Genomic DNA, 23,197 nt, shown 5'->3' with positions numbered 1-23,197 from the left:
CAGTTCTATAACCAATCACAGATGAGATACACATACTCACTCTAATGAATGAGTGAAATACTTTACCTTTCCTGTGCTCTGTAAGATAGTTGTTCGTGTCCTCCACACTCTCTCTCTGCTGACAATATCTCGTGTCACATCTACCTCAGCATCCACAAAACTTCTCTGTTTAAGGGCAGTTATGTCATCATCTAAGTCAGTCTTGATAGTAGATCTTTTCTTAGCCATAATTTTGGCTTTGATTGCAGCAATTTTTTCCACTGACATAGCTTCAGACAAAGACCTGAAAGCAATTTCCGTTTTTTAAATTTTCATTGCAAAGATCTCTTGAGCACATCATAAATACATGTTACATTTATAGGTTTTGGTAAAAAAATAACCTTAAAAGTGGCAATAATTAAGATTTTCTTATCTAAAACTTACATACTTGGTATTTAATCATGTAAGATCAAGAGTCCACATAGCATTATTACTCTATGAGCAAATCAGTAACTTCTTCGAAGGGTCAATGCAACAAAAATCCCTGCACTTGTGTTTATCTCCCCTCTAGACCCCGCAAAAGGAAGAACCCATTAATATAGCTGCTTTCCTTAACATTTTCTCAGACTTTTATTTGCCAATGCCTCTCTAGCCACACAAATTGTACATACAAACACACAAAAACACACCCCACCTTGGGGGGGGGTTGTGTGTCAAAAATTCATTCTGTAAAGAATTCAAAGCTTAGCTTTTCCTTGAAATTTATTTCAAGGTTTCAAACCTTCATAATGTATATAACATACCCATTTTATAGGTGATGAAGGCTTTTATATGCCATATCAACATATATTCCTTTTACTATCTGAAAGATTAAACCATATTTTGCAGTTTTCTTTTTTTTTTACCTGATTTTCAAGTAACAGGCAAAATAGCAAACAGGGGCTATACTTTGAGAACTATTAAAAAAAGACTTAACACAAAGTTTAGTGTCGTTTTTCACAAAATGAGAAAAAGAGTTAAAAAGGGTTTGGGTAGGGGTGCCTGGGCGGCTCAGTCAGTTAAGCATCTGCCTTCGGCTCGGGTCATGGTCCTGGGATTGAGCCCCACATCTGGCTCCCTGCTCAGCAAGGAGTCTGCTTCTCCCTCTCCCTCTCTCCCTGCTCATGCTCTCTCTCTCAAATAAATAAAATATTTTAAAAAATAAAAATAAAAAGGGTTTGGGTACCTTAACAGTTGACAAAATTATTACTCTAATCACAAGGTGACAATCTTGAAATATGTTTAAACAACATCTGGAAAAAGGACAGGAATTCCTGCAGGTTTAAATATGGTAGTATTATATAGTATACTGGTTTATTTATATAAGGTATGAAGATACTTTATAGCAGATGCTCAGTATGCATCTAGTACTTGATTCATTTTATACAATGCTGTGCAATTTTACCTTAAGATCTAAAGCAAACCAGCATAACTTAAATCAAACCCAAATACTTTTCTAAATCATAATCAAATGTGAATTGGACTTTCAATCATTGGAGTTTTACTTCCAGCTACAATGAAGTAGCAAGGACCGGATTATCCCTCCTGCTTCCAAACAACCAGTGAAAATACGTAAAACAGTAGCTTACTAAATACCTGGCATCAAGCAATGAGAGACCATGACCTCTGACAAACGAAAACCAGATAAAGAGCCCTATGGATGCTGCAGTTTGAAACCACCTGTAAGTTTTCAAAATGGCGCAGGGAGGAAATCCGGGCAAAACCGAGCGGATTACCTGATTTGAGAAATGGTGCTAGAGTCCAGCAAAACCAAGGTGGCTGGAATTCATAGGCCTAAGTACCTGAGAAGAAAGAGCTGCAATGAAGATGCCCATCAAGTATTCCAGGAGAATACTGATTAGCACAGGACTATGAGAAAACAAGAGTCAGGTATAGAAACCATCCAACAAAATTGGAGGAGATAATGCCCAGAGCACACAGAGGGTGAAGAACAGTTCCTGTTCCCACCAGCCAAACTGAAAACCTCACATCCACTGGGCATTAGGTAGGGTACTCAGAATGGTTTTGTGTAGGCAATGGTGGGGAATAATTATCCTAACTGAACACTGCCCAAATAACAAATCTTAAATCAAGACATAAAAGGAACAAACTGTTTCCAAGTGATTTAACTGTATCCCAAAAGAAAATTTAGAAAAATACAAAAATACCTAGCACTCAATATGGTAAAATGCAAAATGTCTAGTATCCAAAGATCACAAGGCATGTAGAGAAGCAGGAAAATACAAGCCAGAATGAGGAGAAATCTAAATCAAAACCAATTATAAATTGACACAGATGCAGGATTAGCAAAGACATTAAAATAAGTATTTTTATAACTCTATTTCATATATTCAACAAATTAAATGAGACATGGACTATATATTTAACCAACCTGCAGAGATAAAAAAAAATATAATGTTGGAGACTACAAATACATCACAAATATAATTATGGAAGAAAAGATTAGTGAATGACACAACTATAGAAACTGTCAAGTGAACAGAAAAAAAAAAAACCCAAATATTTTAAGAAACAAGGCCAAAAATTTCCGAAACTCAATAAAAATTATGAACACAAAAATTCCCTCCAAAAGCTCAATGGACTTCAAGCACAAGAGCCATGAAGAAAAGGCCAAGTTGTGTGATAATTAAACAGCTCAAAACCTGTAATAGAGAAAACTGTTAAAGTACCCAGAGGGAAAAAAAGGACACATTTCATTAAAAAATTTAACAATTTAAGAAAATAAAGGATGACAGCAGACTTCTCATCAGCAACAATGCAATCGAGAAGGCAGTGGTGTAACATTTAAAGTACAGATGGTCCTGACTTAACAATGTTTTGACTTACAATTTTTCAACTTTACAATGGTATGAAAGTGATATGCATTCCGTAGAAACAATACTTCAAACTATGATCTTTTCTCAGGTTAGTGGTATGTGGTACGATGCTCCCTCAGGATGCCTGGCAGTGGCAGAAAGCCACAGCTCTCAGTCACCCATGCAATCACCAGGATAAATAACTGATACATTTAAAATCATTCTGTACCCATACAACCATTCTATTTTACACCTTCAGTAAAGCATTCAATAAATTACATGAGATGTTCAACACTTTATTATAAAATAGGCTTTGTGTTAGCCCAATTGTAGGCTAATGAAAGTGTTCTAAGCATATTTAAAGTAGCCTAGGCTAAGTTATGATGTTTGGTATATTAGGTATATTAAATGCATTTTCGGCTTACAGTATTTTCAACTTAGGATGGGTTTATCAGGATGTAATTCATCTTAGGTCAAGGAAGACCTGTACTTAAAAAGATGTAACTTAAAAGGCACCTGGGTGGCTCAGTTGGTTAAGCATGTGCCTTCAGCTCAAAACATGAACCTAAGGTCCTGGGATTGAGCCCTGAGTTGGGCTCCTTGCTCAGCAGGGACTCTGCTTCTCCAGCTCTCTCTGCCCTTCTTCCCGCTCTCTCTGCCCTTCCCCCTGATTGTGCTTGCTTCCTCTCTCTTTCTCTCAAATAAATAAAATCTAAAAAAAAAAAAAAAAACCTTAAAATTTAATATCCAGTAAAAATTCCTAAAAAAAAATAAAGGCTTTTCAGCAATACAAAAGTTGAAAGAATTAATCATCAGCAGGTTTGCCCAAAAAGAAATGTTAAAAGAAATCTTTCAGGAAGAAGGAAAAAAATTGGTAAATAGATCTGAACAAAGAAATGAACAATGGAAATGGGTATCTGGAAATACATGAGATTTTTTTCTTATTATTTAAAGCTCTTTAAAAGGTAACACTTTAAAAAAGAACAATGCAAACTGGTGCTTACAACACATGCATAAGAAAACCATTTTAAGGCTCCCATACTATACATGAAGTAGTGAGTATAACACTTGCAGGTAGACTGTGATGCTATAAACCATGCATAGTAAAAGCCCTAAAGCAAACACTAATAACAAAACAGTTATAAGTAATAAGCCAACAACAACAAGAAAAAAGAGAATTACAACCAATATTCGTTTATTCCAAATAAGTCCCAAAATAGGACAAAGAGACAAATAAAAAACAGTAAGCAAAACGGACTAAAACCATATCAGTAATCACATTAAGTATAAAAGATCTACACACATTAAGAAAAGTACTTAAACTATAAAGACACACAAGTTAAAAGTAAAAGGAATCCAATTTTCAGATGAAAAGAGTTCTGGACATGGTTGCACAATATGAAAGTCCTTAGGACAATGAACTACACACTTGAAAATATTACAATGATAAATTTTGTTACGTGTTTTTTACCATAATGTTTCTTAAAAAGTAAAAGGTAAAAAGATATACTATGCTAATGTAAGCCAAAAGAAAGCAGGAGGAGTGTGTAGGTAAATATAAGAAAAAGTAGATTTTTTTAATAAGGAATATTGCCAGAGATAAAGGTCACCCCATAATGATAAAAAGATTCATTCATCAAGACAACATAGCCCTAAACATTTACACCTAGTAACACGGCTTCAAAGTAGACAGAGAACAAAATCTGATAGAAATGCAAAGAAAAAGACAAATCCACAGCCAGAGACTTCAATAATTCCATCTCAATAATTAATAATACAACACAAAAAACAAGTGAGGATATAGAAGACTCTACTGACACTATCAACCATACTGACCATAGTAAGACACTCCAAAATAACAGCAGAATACAAATTCAAGTACCGACAGAACAGACATCATTTGGGGCCAAAAACAAAGTTTTAATACTTACCAAAGGATTCAAAATCATATAAAATATAACCATACTTTGGAATAGATTGGAAACTAATAACAAAGATCTCCAAAAAATCCCAAATATTTGGAAACTAAATAACTCCCTTGCAAACAATCCATGAGTAAAAGAAATCAAAAGGGAAATTAAGACAGTAATTTTGAACTGAATGAAAATGAAAACACAACATACCAATATGAGATGCCATTAAAGCAGTACTTAGAGTGGAAGCTGAGGTTATTGATTTCCCTCTAAAAACCCATAAAAAATACAGCAAATTAAATTCAGAGTAAGCAGACAGATCTCATAAAGATGAGAGCAGAAATTGAAGAATTAAAAAAGAAGGAAAAAAAAAAAACTAAAGAGGAAAATCCCAATCTGGTTCTTTGAGAAGATCAATAAAACTGGTCAATTTTGGCCAGGCAATAAGGAAACACATAAAACACCAATTGCTAATATCAAAGAATGAAAGAGGGGACATTGCTACAGATTCTAGACATCTTAAAAGGACATTATGAACAACATTATGCAAATAAATTTGACAATGTAGATGAAATGGACAAATTCTTTCAAAGAAACACTCAAAGAAGAGAGAACCAGAATAGACCTATTAACTATTAAACAAGGTGAATATGCAGTTGAAAACTTTACCTTAAATATATGAAAATAAATAAAACTATAGTACAGATGGCTTCATCAATAGATTTTCCCAAATGCAGGAGGACATACCAATTCTAAACAAACTTTTCCAGACAACTGAAGAAAAGGAAATACTTTCCAACTCATTCTGAGACCAGAATTATCTTGATAGGAAACAAGACAAAGACGTTACAAGAAAACTACAGACCTCAAAAACATTGGTACAAAATTCTATACAAATTTTTAAAAATCTAATTCAACAATAAATAAAAAGAATAATACATCATGATTGTGGTAGGCAGCCACTAAAACAATATCCACCTCTTGGCATTCACACCCATGTGTAATCCACTTCCTGTGGGGGTAGGGACTGAACCTTGTTTATAACAAATAGAATGCTGTACAAGTGACAGGGTAGGGTGTCACTCTGAAGACTTGGCTATAAAAAAAAATAACCTCTATCTTGCTTGACAGCTCTCTTGCACTCTTGCTTGCTCACTCTAATGAAGCAAGCTGTAATACTGTGAAATATTCTAAGAACCAAGAACCAAAGAACCAAGAGTCCTCTAGATAACACTTGAGGAACTGAAGTATTAGTCTAACAACCTGTCAGGAACTAAATTCTGCCAGCAACCATATGAGTGAGCTTTAGAAGCAAATCCTTCTCCTATCAAGCCTAAACATGAGAACACAGTCCTGGCCAACAGCTTAACTGCAACACTGTGAGAGGCCCTAAATCACAGAAGCTACCTAAGTCACCTCAAGACTCCTGACCCACAGAAACCATGAGAAAATAAATATATGTAGCTTAAGCCAATATGTTTCAGGTTAATTTGTTATGTGGCAAGATAACTAATAAAATAATGAAGTAAAATTTATCCATGAAGTGCAAACATCAAAAATTTAATTTAATTCACCATATTAATGAAAAACTATATGATCATTTCAGTAGAATCAGAAAAAAACATGTGACAATAACCAACATTCCTTTCTGATAAACTCTCAGCAAACAAGGAAAAAGGTATTTCCTCAACCTGTTGAAGGGTATCTAACAAAAAAATCTAAGCTAACATGCTTAATGGTGAAAGAGTGCTTCCCCTAAGATGAGGAACAAAACAAGAATGTCTAATCTCACTGCTTCTTCAACATTGGATTAGTGAGGATCAGTAAGTCTAGCCAGTGCAGTAAGGCAAGAAATAAAAGGCATCCAGTTTAGAAAGAGAAAAAGGGGGGGGGGGGAAGAAAAGATATATTTTATGTCTCGACAACATAATTATCTATGTGAAAAGCTAATGATAGCTACAAAAAAAATTACAAGAACTTATCAATGAGTTTAACTTGATTGCAGGATACAAGATCCATACCCAAAAATCAACTGTATCTCTATACTAGCAATAAGTCAAGAATTGAAATATTTTTTAAAATATCACTTATAACAGGATCGAAAAGTATGAAATATGACAAAAAGATATATAAGGCCTATATACTGAAAATTAAGAAATGTTAAATTACAGAAGCTCTAAATATCTTTCCAGTAAAAGAAAGGGAAATAAATACATCTTGTTCATAAATCAGAAGACTCAATATTTTTAAGATGTCAATTCTCCCCAAACTGGTCTACGGATTCAATGCAATCCCAATCAAAATCCCAGTAAGGTTTTTTGTAGGAAATAACACGTTAATTCCAAAACTCATGTGAAAATGCAAAGAACCTAAAACAGCAAAAATATCCTTGAAACAGAAGAACAAAGTTGTAAAGCTAACACTATCTGATTTCAAAACTTATAAACAATCATTAAAACAGTTTGGTACAGGCAAAAAGACCAACAGATCAACAGCACAGAATGGTTCCAAAAACAGACCTACACATGAACAACTGATTTTTTACACAAGTGCAAAGAAAATTCATTGGAAACCAATAATGCTAAATAACTGGGTTATCCACATGCACAAAACTGAACTTCAATATCTAGATCATAAAAAAATAAATGAATTTTGATCCATGATGTATAACCCACACACAAAAAATTAACTGAAAATAGATCATAGACTTAGATGTAAAACCTAGAACTAAAAAATTTCTACAAAAGAATATGAGACAATCTTTGTTCGCTTTGCTCAGGCAAAGATTTCTTAGATATAACACCGAAACAATTCACAGAAGAAGAGGTTGACAAGTGAGATGTCGTAAAAATTACACTGCTCTTCAAAAGGTAGTTAGGAGAACGTAAAGGCAAGTCACAGACTGGAAGAAGTATCTGCAAAGCCTATGTCTGAAAAGGACTTCTATCCAGGACATACTACAAACTTTCAAAACTCCGTAATAAGGAAACAATCCAATAAGAAAAAATGGACAAAAATCTGAACACACTTCACCAAACATGATATAAGATGACAAATAAGCATGCAAAAAGATGCTCATATCATTAATCATGTTGTAAGTGCAAGATAAACCATCTTATACCTATTAGCATGGCTAAAATTAAAAAGCCTGATCACACTAAGTGTTGGCAAGGCTGTGAAGAAACTAGAACTCTTATATATTGATGGTAGAAATGTGAAATGGTACAATCACTCTGAACAGTTTGACGATTTCTTAAAACGGCAGATCTGTAACAGTACACAATTCAATCACTCCTCTCCTAGGTATTTACTCAGTGGAAATGAAAACATATGTCCATAAAAAACTTGTACACAAATGACCACAGCTTTAGCTGCAACAGCCAAAAAACAGCAATAAGTGAAATGTCCATAAACAGTTGCCTAGGAAAACAAATTGTGTTATGTCCGTACAATGGAACAGAATGAACTACTCAGCAATAACAAAATGAACTGATACATCCAACAATATGGATGAATCTCAAAAAATTACGCTAAGTAAAAGAGGTCAGACCCCCGCAAAAAAAGTACATATTACATAATTCCATTTATACTTAACTTTAGAAAAAGCTAATTTATAGCAACAGCAGATAATTGGTTGCCTAGAGAGGAAAGGAGGTGGGGATAGGTAGAAGTGTGGAATCATAAAGGTACACAAGAAATTTATGCGGGTGATATTATATTCATTATGGTGATTATGATGATGGTTTCACAGATGTATATATATATATGAAAACTTATCAACTTATATTAAATATGTGCAGCTTATTGTTATGTCAGTCATCTTGAATAAAGCTTTTAAAACTAGGCATTGAATTTTTAAGTTTGGATAGAACTTCCAAAGCATTATATTGTGCCAAGGAAAAATTATGAAGTGATTCCAATTATAGTAAAAATCAGGGATCAACAAAATATTACAGGCCAAATCCAGCCATGCCAATTCTTTTATGAATGAAGCAATCATAGACTGCTTTCCCTACCACAAGCATTAGTTACCAAAAAAACCCCCATGTGACCTTCAAAGCTGAAAGTATTTAATTATGTGTCACTACACAAAAAAAGTTTGCTGACCTCTGGTATAAATCAACAAGAGATGACAAAATAAATGAGAGACTTGGTTATGGAGTAATTTTAAAAAAGGGAAGATCAATATGGTAATAGAACCAAGAAGGCTTTCCGGAAAGCTTAATTAACTTTCAGTCTCCCCTACCATAAAACATGCCCACACATCTTCTTTTGAACTTAGGGCACAGAAGCACATAATAAATGCAAGAGGTAAAGGTAAATGTAGGTAACATATTGATATCTCCTTTTCCATATACAATTAACACTTTCTACTAAAGAAAATCTTACCTAATCTGTTCCGTCTGTACAATCCCTTCTTTGTGACCCTCCAAACGAGCAGCCAATCTCTCTTTATCAAGGCGCACACACTCTTCATCCTGAAAATAATCACTGGTTAGTGAATATTGCACATTTTTATTTAACTTGTAGAGCAAAAACAACAACAAAAAAACATGTAACTTTTCCTTACATAAGTTCCTGCCTATAACATGCCAAGCATTGCTGCCTTAAGTCAGCTTGATTTTAAGATTACTTCTAGTTACATAAAGACAACAATAATAAATACATGTTGGATCACATAAGAGTAGAACTGATTAAAAGCTTACCAAAGAACTTCAGCAACTTTTTTCTATGATTAAACGTTCTTCCCGTAATGTATCATACCTATTTTTATTCATAAAGGTATTATACCACAAATAAATTCCTTCTCTTCAGGAAAATTTATCACTAAATTTTATGAAAAGCCTTCAACACAGTAAAAAATTTCATTTTGGAGACAGTTTTTTGCACCTGTTGCCCCAGGTCCTGAATCCATCAGAATTTCTAATGACCAGAAGTGAAACTTGAATGTTTTCAAAGCATGTTCCTTAGAACATTAGGCATTTCCTACAAAGTGCCTCATGGGCCACTTCTCTGAGTTCAACCCTGGTAGCTCAGCTTTTCTCTAACCTGCATGTTAGAATTTCAGATAAAATTTAGTCTGGAAAGTGTTCGGTTAAAAACAAAACTTGATCTAGTTCAATGCCCACATTCAACAAATGAGAAAACTAAGGAACAGAGTTAGTGTCTATGGCTAACAAAATATGATATTGTATAAAAAGCAGCAGTATATTCAATGTTGTGCTCCATCCAATTCATGCTCTAATATTAACCTATCATTTAAAACATTTTGCTGACATGAATGCAAAGATAGTATTTAAGCAAATTGCATTAAATTTTAGCCATTTGTAATGAAGGTATAACACAAATTACTCAAGTTCCTTGGGAAACTACTGATTTTAAAGACAACTGCAGCCTAGATTTTAATCAGATTAGATCAGAATCTCTGCCCTCAAGGTTCTTCTCCTAGCACAGTGCCTTGCAGGTTCCCAATATATATACACTGAACTGAAAACTGTTTATGTAACATAGTTGTTTATGTAAATCATTTTAACTCTATAAATACTCTGCAAAGAATTTTATTATGATATTCTTGCTGATGTTTCAAGTTAATGGTATCCTAGCAAATTAGCATTTTTGTCATGTTCGATTTATTTCAAATAATTAAACTGTAAATTCAGATTTTTCCAAATAAGTAGTGTGTCTAAATTCACTCATTTTGTTCACAGTGGGTCACAACCTTCTTTCATACAGATAGAGCTGGTGAAAACTTTCGTTTTACTGCTACAAAATTTGTAGTCAGGATATATAGTAGAATGGCTAGAGGCCAGATAGTCTGGGCTCCAATCTTGGTTCTGTGAACATCAACAAATAACTTACTCTCTCTGAGGGGTTTGTTTGCTCATTGATGACATGCATAGTACTGCCAACTTCAGGAGGTTGTGGTTGAGGATTACATGAGTTAATATACATAAAGTATACAAAAGTAACCCGGAACAGAGGAGAAACAATGAGCTAATTATCATTATGATCCTTAACTAAAATACATCAAGTCCATGTCTCAGAGTATGCTTAATTAAAATTGTTTTATAATTAATTAAAATAAAATTGTACTGTTTTAGCATCAAATTCTGTCAATGATTATATAGAACATACTTACCAACAACCCTGTCCCTTTAACATTTACCTTTTTATCCTTAGCTTTGTTGTTTATGTAGCAGGCAAAAGGTACAACTATTTGATTTTTATACAAGTGTGAAAGGGAAAGATTTATGGTTTCCAGTAATATTAACATTAGTGATGACTACAAGTGTTATTTCTATATTATTAATTGATACATGGACCAGTTCAGTCATTTCTCAGATGTTAAGTGTACCTCTAGTACATAATCTTCCACTGTCAGGGGGTTTAATATGTAACTGATCTGACGCTTGTTAAAAAATTTAAATAAATAGCTAATTTCTAAGATTTAACTTTCTTCTGCAGTACCCTAGCTGTTGAACGATTTTTCTTTCTAAAGGTAACTGCATTTCTTATACAGCTTCTATTTCATGTGAACTATCCTTATTTACCAATATTAGTATTCCACTTGCTGGCTATAAAACACTACAAAAAACATGCAACCTAATACACCAGTATTTTTTTTAAGGATTTATTTTAGAAAGAAGGGGCAAACGCAAGGAAGGGGAAGAGCAAAGGGAGAAAATCTCAAGCAGACTCCAGCTGAGTGCATGACCCTGAGATCATGACCTGAGCTGAAACCAAGAGTAGGATGTTCAACTGACTGAGCCATCCAGATGTTCAACTGACTGAGCCATCCAGGTACCCCCTAACATACACCAGTATTTTAAGAAATAAATGTAATAAGCACTTCATGTTCACAGTTCTTAAGAGCGAAGCAAATTCTCACACCATCTTATTCCAGGGGCAGGCAAACTACAACCCAAAGGCAGGCTCACCATCTGTTTTATAAAATTTTATTGGAGAGGCGCCTGGGTGGCTCAGTCGGTTAAGCGTCTGCCTTCGGCTCAGGTCATGATCCCAGGGTCCCGGGATCGAGCCCTGCATCGGGCTCCCTGCTCAGTGGAGAGTCTGCTTCTCCCCCTTCCTCTGCTTGCTTCTCTGCCTACTTGTGCTCTCTCTCTATCTCTCTGTCAAATAAATAAATAAAATCTTTAAAAAAAATAAAAAATAAAAAATAAAATTTTACTGGAATACAGCCTTGCCAGTTCATTTATGTATTGCCTCTTCCTGCTTCCACACTATAATAGCAGGGTGGAATAATTGGACAGACACTAAACAGCCCAAAAAGCCTAAAATATTTACTATATGATCCCTTACAGAAGAAGTTTTCCAACTCCTGACCTAGCCCAACACTTTCGTCAATAAGTATATAAAAGAAAAGAAAGTGATTTGCCCAACACACAGCTTATGTAAGAGATCTCAAACTATAGCTCAAGCTACTATTAATCAAACATTCATTATACTACAACAATTTTTCCAGAAAAAAAGCTCCTAGGACTACTATGAGAAAGAATTCTTATTCATATACAAACCCAATTTTGTAACACTACAATTCACATTTAAAATAAAGTCCCATTACCTCAATGCGTGGTTTCTTTGCTTCTGCTAAAACTTCATCTGCAGCTCGTTTCACTTTTAAGAAAAGAAAAGTAAGTAAGTACATCGTTCTGGAGTAAGTTTTTGAATGTTCAATATAAATATGTGACAAAATGTACCTTGGGTAGATCGCTGAAGACCTATTTCTAGAGGGGCACTTCTGTCTATGCTTGCTGATGTTGCTGAAGATTTAAAAAGATTTATGTGAGAAGACCAATATTTGAACACATACACTTGACATTATTACAAGTGAAATGCTCAATATTTGTTATTTCTTACTTTATATACAGTGATTTCCCCAGGAAAAAAAGTTTTAAAGCCGTTTTATAAAAACATTATAAAAGATTAATCTGTATTTAAAAGGCTGTAAAAGGACAAATTTTTAATAATTTAGCTTACAAATTATTGTGAGAATCTGGAATCAACTGGTCACTTCAAAGAACATATACTCTAATGTTAATTACCACACATGAACATAAAATGTATCTAAACATAAATACATAAACATATATGTATAAAGGAAAATGCTTTTTTTAAGTTAGCATTCACCTTAAAAAATGCAATTTTTAGTTATTCACAATTGGTAAAAAATATTTTTTAAATTAAATCATTTAATTTTTGAATGGTTCAAAATAATGAAACGAACAAAAGGATGTACCAGTCCCCATCCACCTAGTTCTCACCACCCTACATAACTATTTGACAGTCTCATGTTTCTTTCTGTAGTTACAAGAAATACAAAGTCATGCTTTTATTTTTCCCTTTTTTTAACAAAAAAGGTAGCATACTATACACACTGTCCTGAACCTTTCTTTTTTGACCTAACATATCAGTATGTGGAGCATTCTTTAACTTTCTTTTTAAATCTACATAGTATTTAATGTATGGGGTAATTATAATTTATTTAACTAGTTCCCTATCTATCCATGGGCAGTTCAACTCTGACAGGTTTTTGCCACTACAAACAATGACACACTGTTCATTCATTTTCAAATATACCCCTAGGATAAAGTCCCAGATGTAGGATTTCTGGGTTGATTTTGTAATGATAGATACTGCCAAATGTCTTCAGTGGGCGTTGTATCAATTGACACTACAACTAAAAATATATTAGGGTATCGGTTTCCTCAGAGACTCAAAAGTGTATTATTAAACTGATAAATTTTTATCAATGAAGTAAAAAAAAAAAATGCTCTCTCTATATAGTTTCGATTTATAATTATGAGTGAAATAAACATTTTTCATACAATCTCATCACCTTTTCTTTGAATTTTATGACTATAATCTATTGGGTTGTTGGTCTTTTATGCATGTATTTCTAGGACCACTTCATATTATCAGTAAGACTGGTCCTTTCACTGTGATGAGTTCAAGTATTTTTTCCCAACTTGTCAGGTCTTTTTTTTAATAATACAGAACTTTTTAATTTTTACCAACCTATTACTTGAATAATCCTATCTTTCCCCCACTGATTTGACCTATCTTTTTAGTTGTGTCAAATTCACATAATTTAACATTTAACGGATAAAAAATTGTTCTATCAGTTTATTCACATTTTTTAAATTACTAGGGCTTTATAATAAGTTCTGAACTCTAGAATAGTATTTTCGCATTGCTCTTCTCCAAACTTTTATGACATTTACTTTTACCAAATGGATTTTAGAATCATCATGTCTATTCCACCCTTCCCTCAAGAAAAACTGTAGAGATTTTTATTGGGATTATGTTAAATATATAATCTATGTTATGAACTGACATCTTTAAGCTGTTACGTCTTCTTGTCTAAGAACATGGAATGTCTTAAGATTTCCTCAACTTGTTCATTAAACCATTAATTCAACAATTTGTTTTAAAAATAGCAAAGGAGGGGCGCCTGGGTGGCTCAGTTGGTTAAGCGTCTGCCTTCGACTTGGGTCATGATCCCAGAGTCCTGGGATAGAGCCCCGCATCAGGCTCCCTGCAGGGAGCCTGCTTCTCCTTCTTCCTCTGCCATCCCATCTCCCCCCACTTGTGCTCTCTGGCTCTATCTCTTGGTCAAATAAATAAATAAAAATAAATCTTTAAAAAATAAAAAAAATAAAATTGGCAAAGGAATATACTTGATGACTCAATTTTTTTTGTCCTATAGAAACTACAGGTAATGACATGCATGAATAATGGGGAACTTTTTTCTTGTTTCTGAAAAGAAAAACCATTTATTTGCCCTAAAGTACTCTCTCCCACTAACCAGCCTATTTGTCAAGCTTGCCTGAGACAGTTTTAAAAAATAGAGAATCCTAGACTCTATACCAGATCTTCTGAAGCAAAAAAAATCTAATGAGTGCACCATATGGTTTAAAAAAAAAAAAAAAGGCTTTGCCTATCCTCCTCAACTCCATTCTCCTCACAGCAGAATTAGAATCCCGCCTCAATCCTCTCCCCAGATTTTAACCCTTATTTTATCAGTCTATCTTTCACAATGGTAAACATGTTCAGGACACGAATTTTGCATTTTGTATAGCACCGAGTACAATGCCTTTAAGAATAACCATTCAAGGGACACCTGGGTGGCTCAGTCGGTTGAGCGTCCGAATCTTAATTTCAGCTCAGGTCATGATTGCAGCGTCGTGAGATGGAGTCCCAGTTTGGGCTCGGCAATCAGGAAGGAGTCTGCTTGAGATTCTCCTTCCCTTTCCCTCTGCCCCTCCCTACTGCTCGTGCACAGGTGCCCGCTTTCTCTCTCTCAAATAAATATATAAATAAATCAAAAAAAAAGAAAAAAAAAAGAATAACCACTCATAAGTACTTGCTGAATGTTCAGTGAGGACAGTACAGAAAGACAAGACTCTTGATGATGGTCTTTCCATTATGCAAGAGACTCTGTGCAAATCAATCTTACTGTTATAGCCGTGGAGCACAATATGTGATAAGACAGCTATTAATGACTTAAAGGTAGTAAACTCCACCCCAAGGAAGGTTAGGGCCAATCAGTCTTATATTGATTATTCATATTATTCTAAGATTATATCAATTTATTCATACTCATCAATTTATATATCAATTTATTATACCTCTTTATTCATATTCTTTAAGACTCCAAGTTAATGATTATTCATTTATACAGGTAAGCACCCACTATTAACCACTGTTCTAAAATGCTGGGTATTTAACAACTATCTGCCCTCTTACAGTTTATCCTCTAGTGGGGCAGACAATATATTAAGTAAACAAATATGTAATTTCAAGTCAATGTAAGGGATTTGATGAAAAATAAATCAGGAAGATGCTGTACATACACGGGCATATGTGGGAAAACACTGCAATTCTGTATTTTAGAATGGTAAGTTCTTTCTGACAGAAGATTTAAGCACAGATGTGAATGAGGTGGTAAGAAGTAAGACATGTGACAATGTAGAGAAACAACTGAATACAGAGAAAACAGCAAGTACAAAGGCTTGAAAAGTTAAGATAGTTTATTAAAAGAACCAACAAGACTGGACTGCTGCGAGCAAAGAAGGTTGGAAGAAGATGAGGCCACAGAGATTTAGGCAGAAGCAAGATCACGTAGGTCAGGATAGGATAAAGACTGTGGGCTTTATTCTAAGTATGACGGGAAGCCACAGGATGGGCTTGAGCAAATAAGTGACACAATCAAGTTTATATGTGTTTTCAAAAACAGGTCACTCTAATGGGTAGGCAAAGACTATATGGGAAATTATAGAGTGGGGACCTTAAGAAAGCTATGCAAGTCTAAAGGGGAAGAATGAAACATGGTGGGAGTAGAATGGTTAAGAAACTGTCATACTTTTAAAGTTAAAGAAAAGGACTTGTTCATGAAATTCATCAAAGAAATCAAAGATTTTTTCCAGGGTTTCTGGCCTAACAACTCCATGAATGGGAAAGCATTTACTGTGATGGAAATACTGGGAGACCAGACCTGCTATTTTAGTTTTGTTTAAGGGGTGAAGGGAAGGAGGGAATCAGCATTCTATTTCAGATATGTTGTATTTCACTTACCTATTAAATATCCAAGGAAAGAGGTGTACAGTGGATTTATAACTTGAGCTTAGGAATAGGTCAGTGCTGAAGATAAGTAAGCAAAATAAAATGAGAGATGGACATCGAATAAAAAGAGAATCAAGAGTCTGGTGCCCCAAATGCCAAGTGAAGAAAGGCTTTCCAAAAGGGAGTAATCAACAGTGTTGATATGGATAAGACACTAAAGGAATTGATAACCCCTAAGTCAGTGTTGACCTTACAACAGTAATTTTAGTGAGACTGTGAGTAGGAAAGTCAGATTAGAGTGGGGGATTCAAGAGGTAGGCAGTGATATCACACAACTGTTAACAAAGAATTTTGCAATAAAAAGGAGAAGACAAATTCAACAGTAGATACTAGGAATGTGGGGTCAAAAAACTGTTTTTAAATGAGAGATCTTACAGTATGCATTTTAAAGGGAATGCAGAGAAAAGGAGAAAGATGATGATGTAAGAGAGAAGCAACAATTCACAAAGGCAAAGTCTTTCAGAGTGTGAAAGGAAATGGAATCTATAGACAGGGAAGTGGTGACTGGCCTTAGGAGCGAAAATAGTGCATTCACCATAACAGAAAAGAATGGAGAGTATATGCACACATATGTTGCTGGTAGGTTAATTTTTTAGTGAAAATACAAATTCTCTTTCCATTGCTTATTTCACAGGGGAAGGAAAGAAACAATGGCTATTTAAGAGTGAGAGCAAGTTAAAAAATTACTCACATGCTTCACCATTGAGATATCCAAGTAGATCTTTTCGGTCAGGTCTTCTAACCACAGGAATATTTTCAGTCTGAAGTCAAAATTTTAAATTAGTTATCAAAACAACAACAATTATACGAAACATAATAAAGACAAACATTATGTAATGTATGAATTTCATTCCAACGTATCTCGGTAACATTTACTTAGGATCTTATCTTTACGGAACTAGGCTAAAAAACCCAATAAAAGTCTTGAAAAATTTTAAGAATATTAACTTTAATAACTTCATTCTTGAAATTCAAATAAGATATATAAAAAATAAACATCAGAAATGAAACTATGACCCATCCCTCTTCAAAATATCAATTCCAATCTTTTTTGTTCCCTTGGCTTACCTTAAGTATTTTATTTTACTCATGATACTTCGCACGCTTTAGGCAATTATCTTTTTAGTCCTATTGCCTGCTCATTTTACATATTCCCAAGTGCCTTTTTGCCTCAAACACAAAACAGACTTCCTCAAAATATTCTACTTGAACTCCAAAATACACCAACTTAGCCATTAGCCTAAGTTTTCATAATTAACAATAGGTATGTGTTATTTAAGCATGGGAAAATACTTAGGAGATTATATAGGAAACCATTAATGGTGGTTACTTTCCACATTACACATTTTTTTCTTACCCCTGAGTGTATACAAATTCTATAAGGAAGGGGAAAAGATTAAAAAATTAAACCTGGAAAATGCATCTATTTTGGTAAAATGGATATTCTCCTTTAATCTCCTACATTAGCAGTTTGTAAAGAGGTATGCAAAACAAAACTGTATACTTTAGTCACCAAGTCATCTTCGGGCCATGAATTCAATGAATCCTGTAATTACGACAATTTTCCTATCATTTTTATAATATCAACAACACATGAGTACAAGAATGACTGGTGGCTACAAGATTATATATTAAAATCCCTTTGCCACTTTATACAAGCAAAAATGAAGTAACAAGAATCCTTTGGCTAATTATCTCATACTGACTACTGCACCATTCTGCATACAGTCCTTGATGATAGAAATAAACTACTTAATCACTTAAAATTAACTTTTTTTTAAAGGGCAGGCTAAATTTTAATTTCTGCTGGGAGTATAAACATTTAAGAGCCTACAGGTTTTTGTGTGCTTGTTTTTAAAAACTAGCCTACACGGAGTATATCATAAATAATTAAAAGATTTGAATTAATTTTCTTTTTGTTTTTTTAATTTTTAAAGTTTTTGTTGTTGTTGTTGTTTTTTTAATTTGACACAGAGAGACACAGCGAGAGAGGGAACACAAGCAGGGGGAGTGGGAGAGGGAGAAGCAGGCTTCCCGCGGAGCAGGGAGCCCGACGCGGGGCTCGATCCCAGGACCCCAGGATCATGACCTGAGCTGAAGGCAGATGCTTAATGACTGAGCCACGCAGGTGCCCGAATTAATTTTCTTTAAATTACTGTTTCTAAGTCTGATAACACTTTTCATCATTTGGTTACTAATGAATTATGGACCTAATACAGCCAACTGAGAAAGATACAAGTCTACTCACACTAAAATAGTAGCTATAGCTCAGGAAAACTTATTTCAGAAATGGTCTGCTCACAAGAAAGAGCAAATAACACAAAAGAGGAAAAAACAAAATTTGTAGAACCCTAGAATTATAGAATTCTGCCCTTTCAATCTGTGAAGTATTTAAGAAAAACAAAAGATTTAAATCTTATGTGAAGAAAGGTAACAATTACAGCCATCAGTACATGCTACAACCATTTCCCAATAATATAATTTCTAAATGTAAACCAAGTAGCTGGATCATCCTTATTACCACAAAATGAATAATGTAGCCAACAAAAGATTCTAATTACTGCCTAACTCAGTTTTTATTTTTATATATATATTTTAAAGATTTTATTTATTTATTTGAGAGAGAATGAGATAGAGAGCATGAAAGGGGGGAGGGTCAGAGGGAGAAGCAGACTCCCTGCTGAGCAGGGAGCCCGATGCAGGACTCGATCCCGGGACTGCAGGATCATGACCTGAGCCGAAGGCAGTTGCTTAACCAACTGAGCCACCCAGGCGCCCCTGTCTAACTCAGTTTTTAAAGATTTAAGACGAGGTAACATAGTTTATAGAAATGCCGTTATTTTTATCCCACTATTTCTCAAATCTCAAGTAGTTTCACCCTATATATTACTTCTTTTATATATATTAGATGCTGAATATTTATTTCCTATTCAGAAGTGCAGTGTTCAAATACTGACATGCTGAAGGCAGGCAAAACTGAAAACAAATGAGTGTGTCAATAAAGTATTAAAAACGTTTGTTAAATTGATTAAAAATTTAATTTTAAAGTTGTCTGTTAATCTTGATTCTTTTTGATGCCCCCCCAAAAAGTCTTGAGATTAGTTAAACTAGAGTTCTGAATATCAGGGTCCTTCCACAGGCTTATGAATTTCTTAAAACATTCCTACCAATGCCTTCAAAACTTCTGTTCTTGTAAACAGTGCCCATGTTTTACATGAAAGTCATAGATTTAAAAATCTGCAAAAACACAGTGATCTAATTTGACCCTCCAGTAGAACTTCATACAGACAAACCTTTTATTCTTTTGATTTGAAACCCATGAGGGAAGTGATCCATGCCAAATGATGTTGTCCGCACTGTGGACGAGGACTCTATTGAGTCCTGAAGAGGTCCCTGTTTGGCGCCAAATGTTGTCGCGTGCTGAAATAAAGTTCTCAGACACCAATCTGAGTGTTGGCCCTGCAGGGCTGTTCTCCCTTGCAGAAGACTAGTGTCTGAGAACTTTATTTCAGTGCACGATGACAAAATGATACCTACCATCCAAAAAAAAAAAAAAAAAAAACCAAAAAAGTTTTAAAATGAATTGTACTTACAGCTGCCCGTCGGACATAAACAGGATGAGAAAGGTGCACATTATTAAGTAGAAACAAGATAGAATCCAATGTGTAGTACTCTCTGGGTTGGCCTTCTTTTCCAGTCCTGAAATAATTAAGACAAGATTTTTACTCAATTTTAATTCAACTCTTTGGACTTAATTATATGTACGAACTTATCTATACTTACTTTGCTACCCAACAATGGATTTAATTTGACTAACAAAAATACCCATAAAGTATGAAATTTAGTAAGTGGAACTGTCATTAAAGCAAAGAACACAAAGGTAGACAATGACAAAAAGCAAGAAGGAAAGCATACCATATTCATACTCGAAGGCACTATACACTTTTTAGAATTTGGCCCATATTTGGTTCTGGTCTTTGTCAATAGAGAGAGAAATCTGATCAGTTATAGACTGGAGAGGATCCACAAGAGAAAACAAACTGACTAGGAGAAGCACAACTACTGCCAGTGCTAAACTTAGAAGAAATTTATCCTATGTCTCCTAAGTAAGATACTGCTAAACACCATCCTTAGCAACATTCTTACAGTAAACACAACAATGAATTTCAGAGGTATAATTCTTATGACATCCCTCAAATTAAACCAATGATGTAAAACCATACTGAATTCTACCTGTGATAAAACAATGCAGTTTAGAGGTGCAGGCTCTTTAATGAAAGCACGTAGTACTATTTGCTCAACAATATTAGTGTCCAATCTCACCCTTCCTACTACATTATCCTCACCTAAAAATGTCAATGTATTATTTAAATTCATCTGAAAACAGCCCAAAGTAATCAGCCCCAACCTACATTTCTCTAGCCTGCCTTTCCCCTTTTCCTCTAAATTGACATATTTCAAATCATATATCACTACCAATTTTTGTACTCTGAAATGTGATATACAAGTAACCAGGTTATTTAAACATAATAAAAAAGCAAAGTAACACAATGTACAGCATGCAATAAGGATAACTATTGTTTACAGTTATGAAGTTGGACATATGTACACGTGCAGAGACGAATAAATGAAATGAAAATGTATTTATCAGCGTAATTCACTGTTGTTAAAGTTTGAAATCTATCCTAAGCAGTCCCTTTTCACTACTAGCTTCACTGAACTATCAAAACATTTCCCTTCCAGCTCGCATGCCCTTAAGCATGTCCTTTAAGACCTAACCCATCATGTCACCCTCAAGTTCTTTACCCATTCTTTAAAGCTTACTCAGTTGTTCAAGAAAAATGTGTAGCACATCTACATCCCAAACACACTTCTACGAAACCTTTTCTAATACCCCAAGCCAGAAGCGATTACTCTCTCACGGGCCAGAATGCAATTCTTACCAAGTAATCTATCTGTTTTATCTCATCTACTCTGATTAAGTTAACCTCCTTTGAGTCAGGGACCAAGATGCTAAGAAATTTTTCTATTTCTCAGACTGAACCACCCTACACTGTGACTACTCTTTAACCATTTTTTAAAGGAAAAAACAAATCAGTTAAAATTCCAATCAAGGGGCGCCTGGGTGGCTCAGTTGGTTAAGCGACTGCCTTCGGCTCAGGTCATGATCCTGGAGTCCCGGGATCGAGTCCCGCATCGGGCTCCCTGCTCGGCAGGGAGTCTGCTTCTCCCTCTGACCCTCCCCGCTCTCATGCTCTCTGTCTCCCATTCTCTCTCTCAGATAAATAAATAAGAAATTAAAAAAAAAAAAATCCAATCAAATATAACTGTGTCTGTGCAAATTCTTTTGAAAGGACAAAATGCAGGAAACTCAGAATGATGTCACTGCATCAACATTTCATAAAGCTAATCGAATCATAAGCCGTCAAGGCCAAAACACTAGAAACCAACGAACTAAATTTTCCTTGGCTTTCCATCATAAAGCCTAGCGCTCCCATTCAATCAAGCAAAATGAGTATGGAAGTTCTGGCCCCAAGTTCTAATTATCCAAATGAAATACCAGTGACAGAAACATCCCAGACGATTATAGGACCTCTTTCTAGATATTTTCCTTAATGACTTAAATCCAGAAAACCCCGCACGGATCAACGTCCCAAAACATGTCTCTTTAAAACACCTTTCCTAAACCACACACCACCACCAGTACCTTACTTAGATCTACAAAGCTCACCCCATTCCACCAGTAACTTTCTCCCTGAGGACGCCTTCCCCTCCGACACGGGTTTTGAGGACTCTGTTCCAAAGTGACCAAGTCTTCTTCCCGTTCTAACTTCACATAGTCGGCTCCCTCCTCTCTTCTTGGGGGAATCACGAAAGGAAAAGAAACAGACCAGGAGCTGCAAGGGGCAGCAGGGATAGTTAACAACACAGGGCAGCCTCGAAGAGAAAGAAAAAACTAAAGAACACAAAAAGACGTCTCCAGGACCGGACGGTGCGCCCTCTTCGGCACCTACACCCACTGCTAACCCTCGACACCTACCGGCGAAAATGAATCGGAAAAGTCAGCAACTCCCTTGGTACCTTTCCCTTCGGCGTCCCGAGACTTAGAGAAAACGGACCACTCCGGACGCACCTCCGCCTATGCCCTCCTCGCCTAAGAGTGTAACTTCTTTGCTAGAGAAAAACTTTTACCTAGAGACCCGTTTTTTCCTCCATCCCCAAAGGGAATCGGGGGGAGGGGTTAGGAAAGAGGTCGCCTGGGGGCGCCCAACTCTGCCCGGCCATCCCCAGGCCACAGCCACGCCGGACTTACCCCCAAACTACATAGTTGGTCTTCACATTCTTGGGCCAGGAGAACTCGCCGAAGATCACTTCGTCTCCCTTCACCACAATCTCCTTCTTCTGGATGTTGTACTGTCGCAGGACGCTGAGCACGTCCGCCATCTTCCCCCCCCGCCGCCGCCGCCGCCGCCGGCCCCGGGCGAAGCCGCCGCCGCCGCGCCTGCCGCCTTCTTTCCCTGTCGCCTCGCCCTCTTCCTCCTCCGCCGCCGCCGCCGCCGCCGCCGCCGCCGCCGCGAACCAACAGCAGCCGCACTAGCAGCCGTCCTCGCCTACGACAGCAGCTGGGGCAGTAGACACCCAGGCCGCCGAGGACCCCGCGCTATAAGGCAAGGCCCCGCCGCCGGCTGCCCGCGGAGAACGCCTGACTGCGCGCCTCCAGCGCCGCCGGGCCGCCACCAGGGGGAGCTGCGACCGCCCAGGAACACGCCCCTCCCAGACGCCCACTCGGCACGGGGCCGAACGCCG

General features: G+C 36.0%; 1 protein-coding gene across 7 annotated transcripts in view; it reads right to left on the bottom strand.

The window, feature by feature from the left end:
- The window catches only part of CDC73 (cell division cycle 73), a 259,032-nt gene extending 235,871 nt beyond the window's left edge, over positions 1 to 23,161 (bottom strand). For 2 of the 7 annotated variants that reach the window (XR_010412200.1, XM_064593895.1), the window contains exons 1-7: positions 22,704 to 23,158; positions 19,984 to 20,089; positions 17,082 to 17,151; positions 12,466 to 12,528; positions 12,330 to 12,382; positions 9,137 to 9,225; positions 67 to 283 (exon numbers count right to left, since the gene is read on the bottom strand). Coding sequence is in view for 5 of the 7 variants with exons in the window: in XM_064593895.1 (XP_064449965.1) it covers positions 67 to 283; positions 9,137 to 9,225; positions 12,330 to 12,382; positions 12,466 to 12,528; positions 17,082 to 17,151; positions 19,984 to 20,089; positions 22,704 to 22,834 (729 nt within the window). In the remaining 2 variants the exon portion in view is untranslated. Of the gene's footprint in view, positions 1 to 66; positions 284 to 9,136; positions 9,226 to 12,329; positions 12,383 to 12,465; positions 12,529 to 17,081; positions 17,152 to 19,983; positions 20,090 to 22,121; positions 22,274 to 22,703 lie in introns of those variants that run through there. The other 5 variants (XR_010412199.1, XM_054507917.2, XM_045876915.3 and 2 more) reach the window with 5 other exon arrangements.
- Positions 23,162 to 23,197: the final 36 nt, after the last annotated feature.

Source organism: Mirounga angustirostris, unplaced genomic scaffold, assembly GCF_029215605.1.
Source record: "Mirounga angustirostris isolate CCGP_5_RB_7025 unplaced genomic scaffold, mMirAng1.0.hap1 SCAF_6, whole genome shotgun sequence".
In the NCBI taxonomy this organism is placed as follows: domain Eukaryota; kingdom Metazoa; phylum Chordata; class Mammalia; order Carnivora; family Phocidae; genus Mirounga; species Mirounga angustirostris.
Note: the sequence above shows the minus strand (reverse complement) of the source record. Positions and strands in the feature narration are given on the sequence as shown.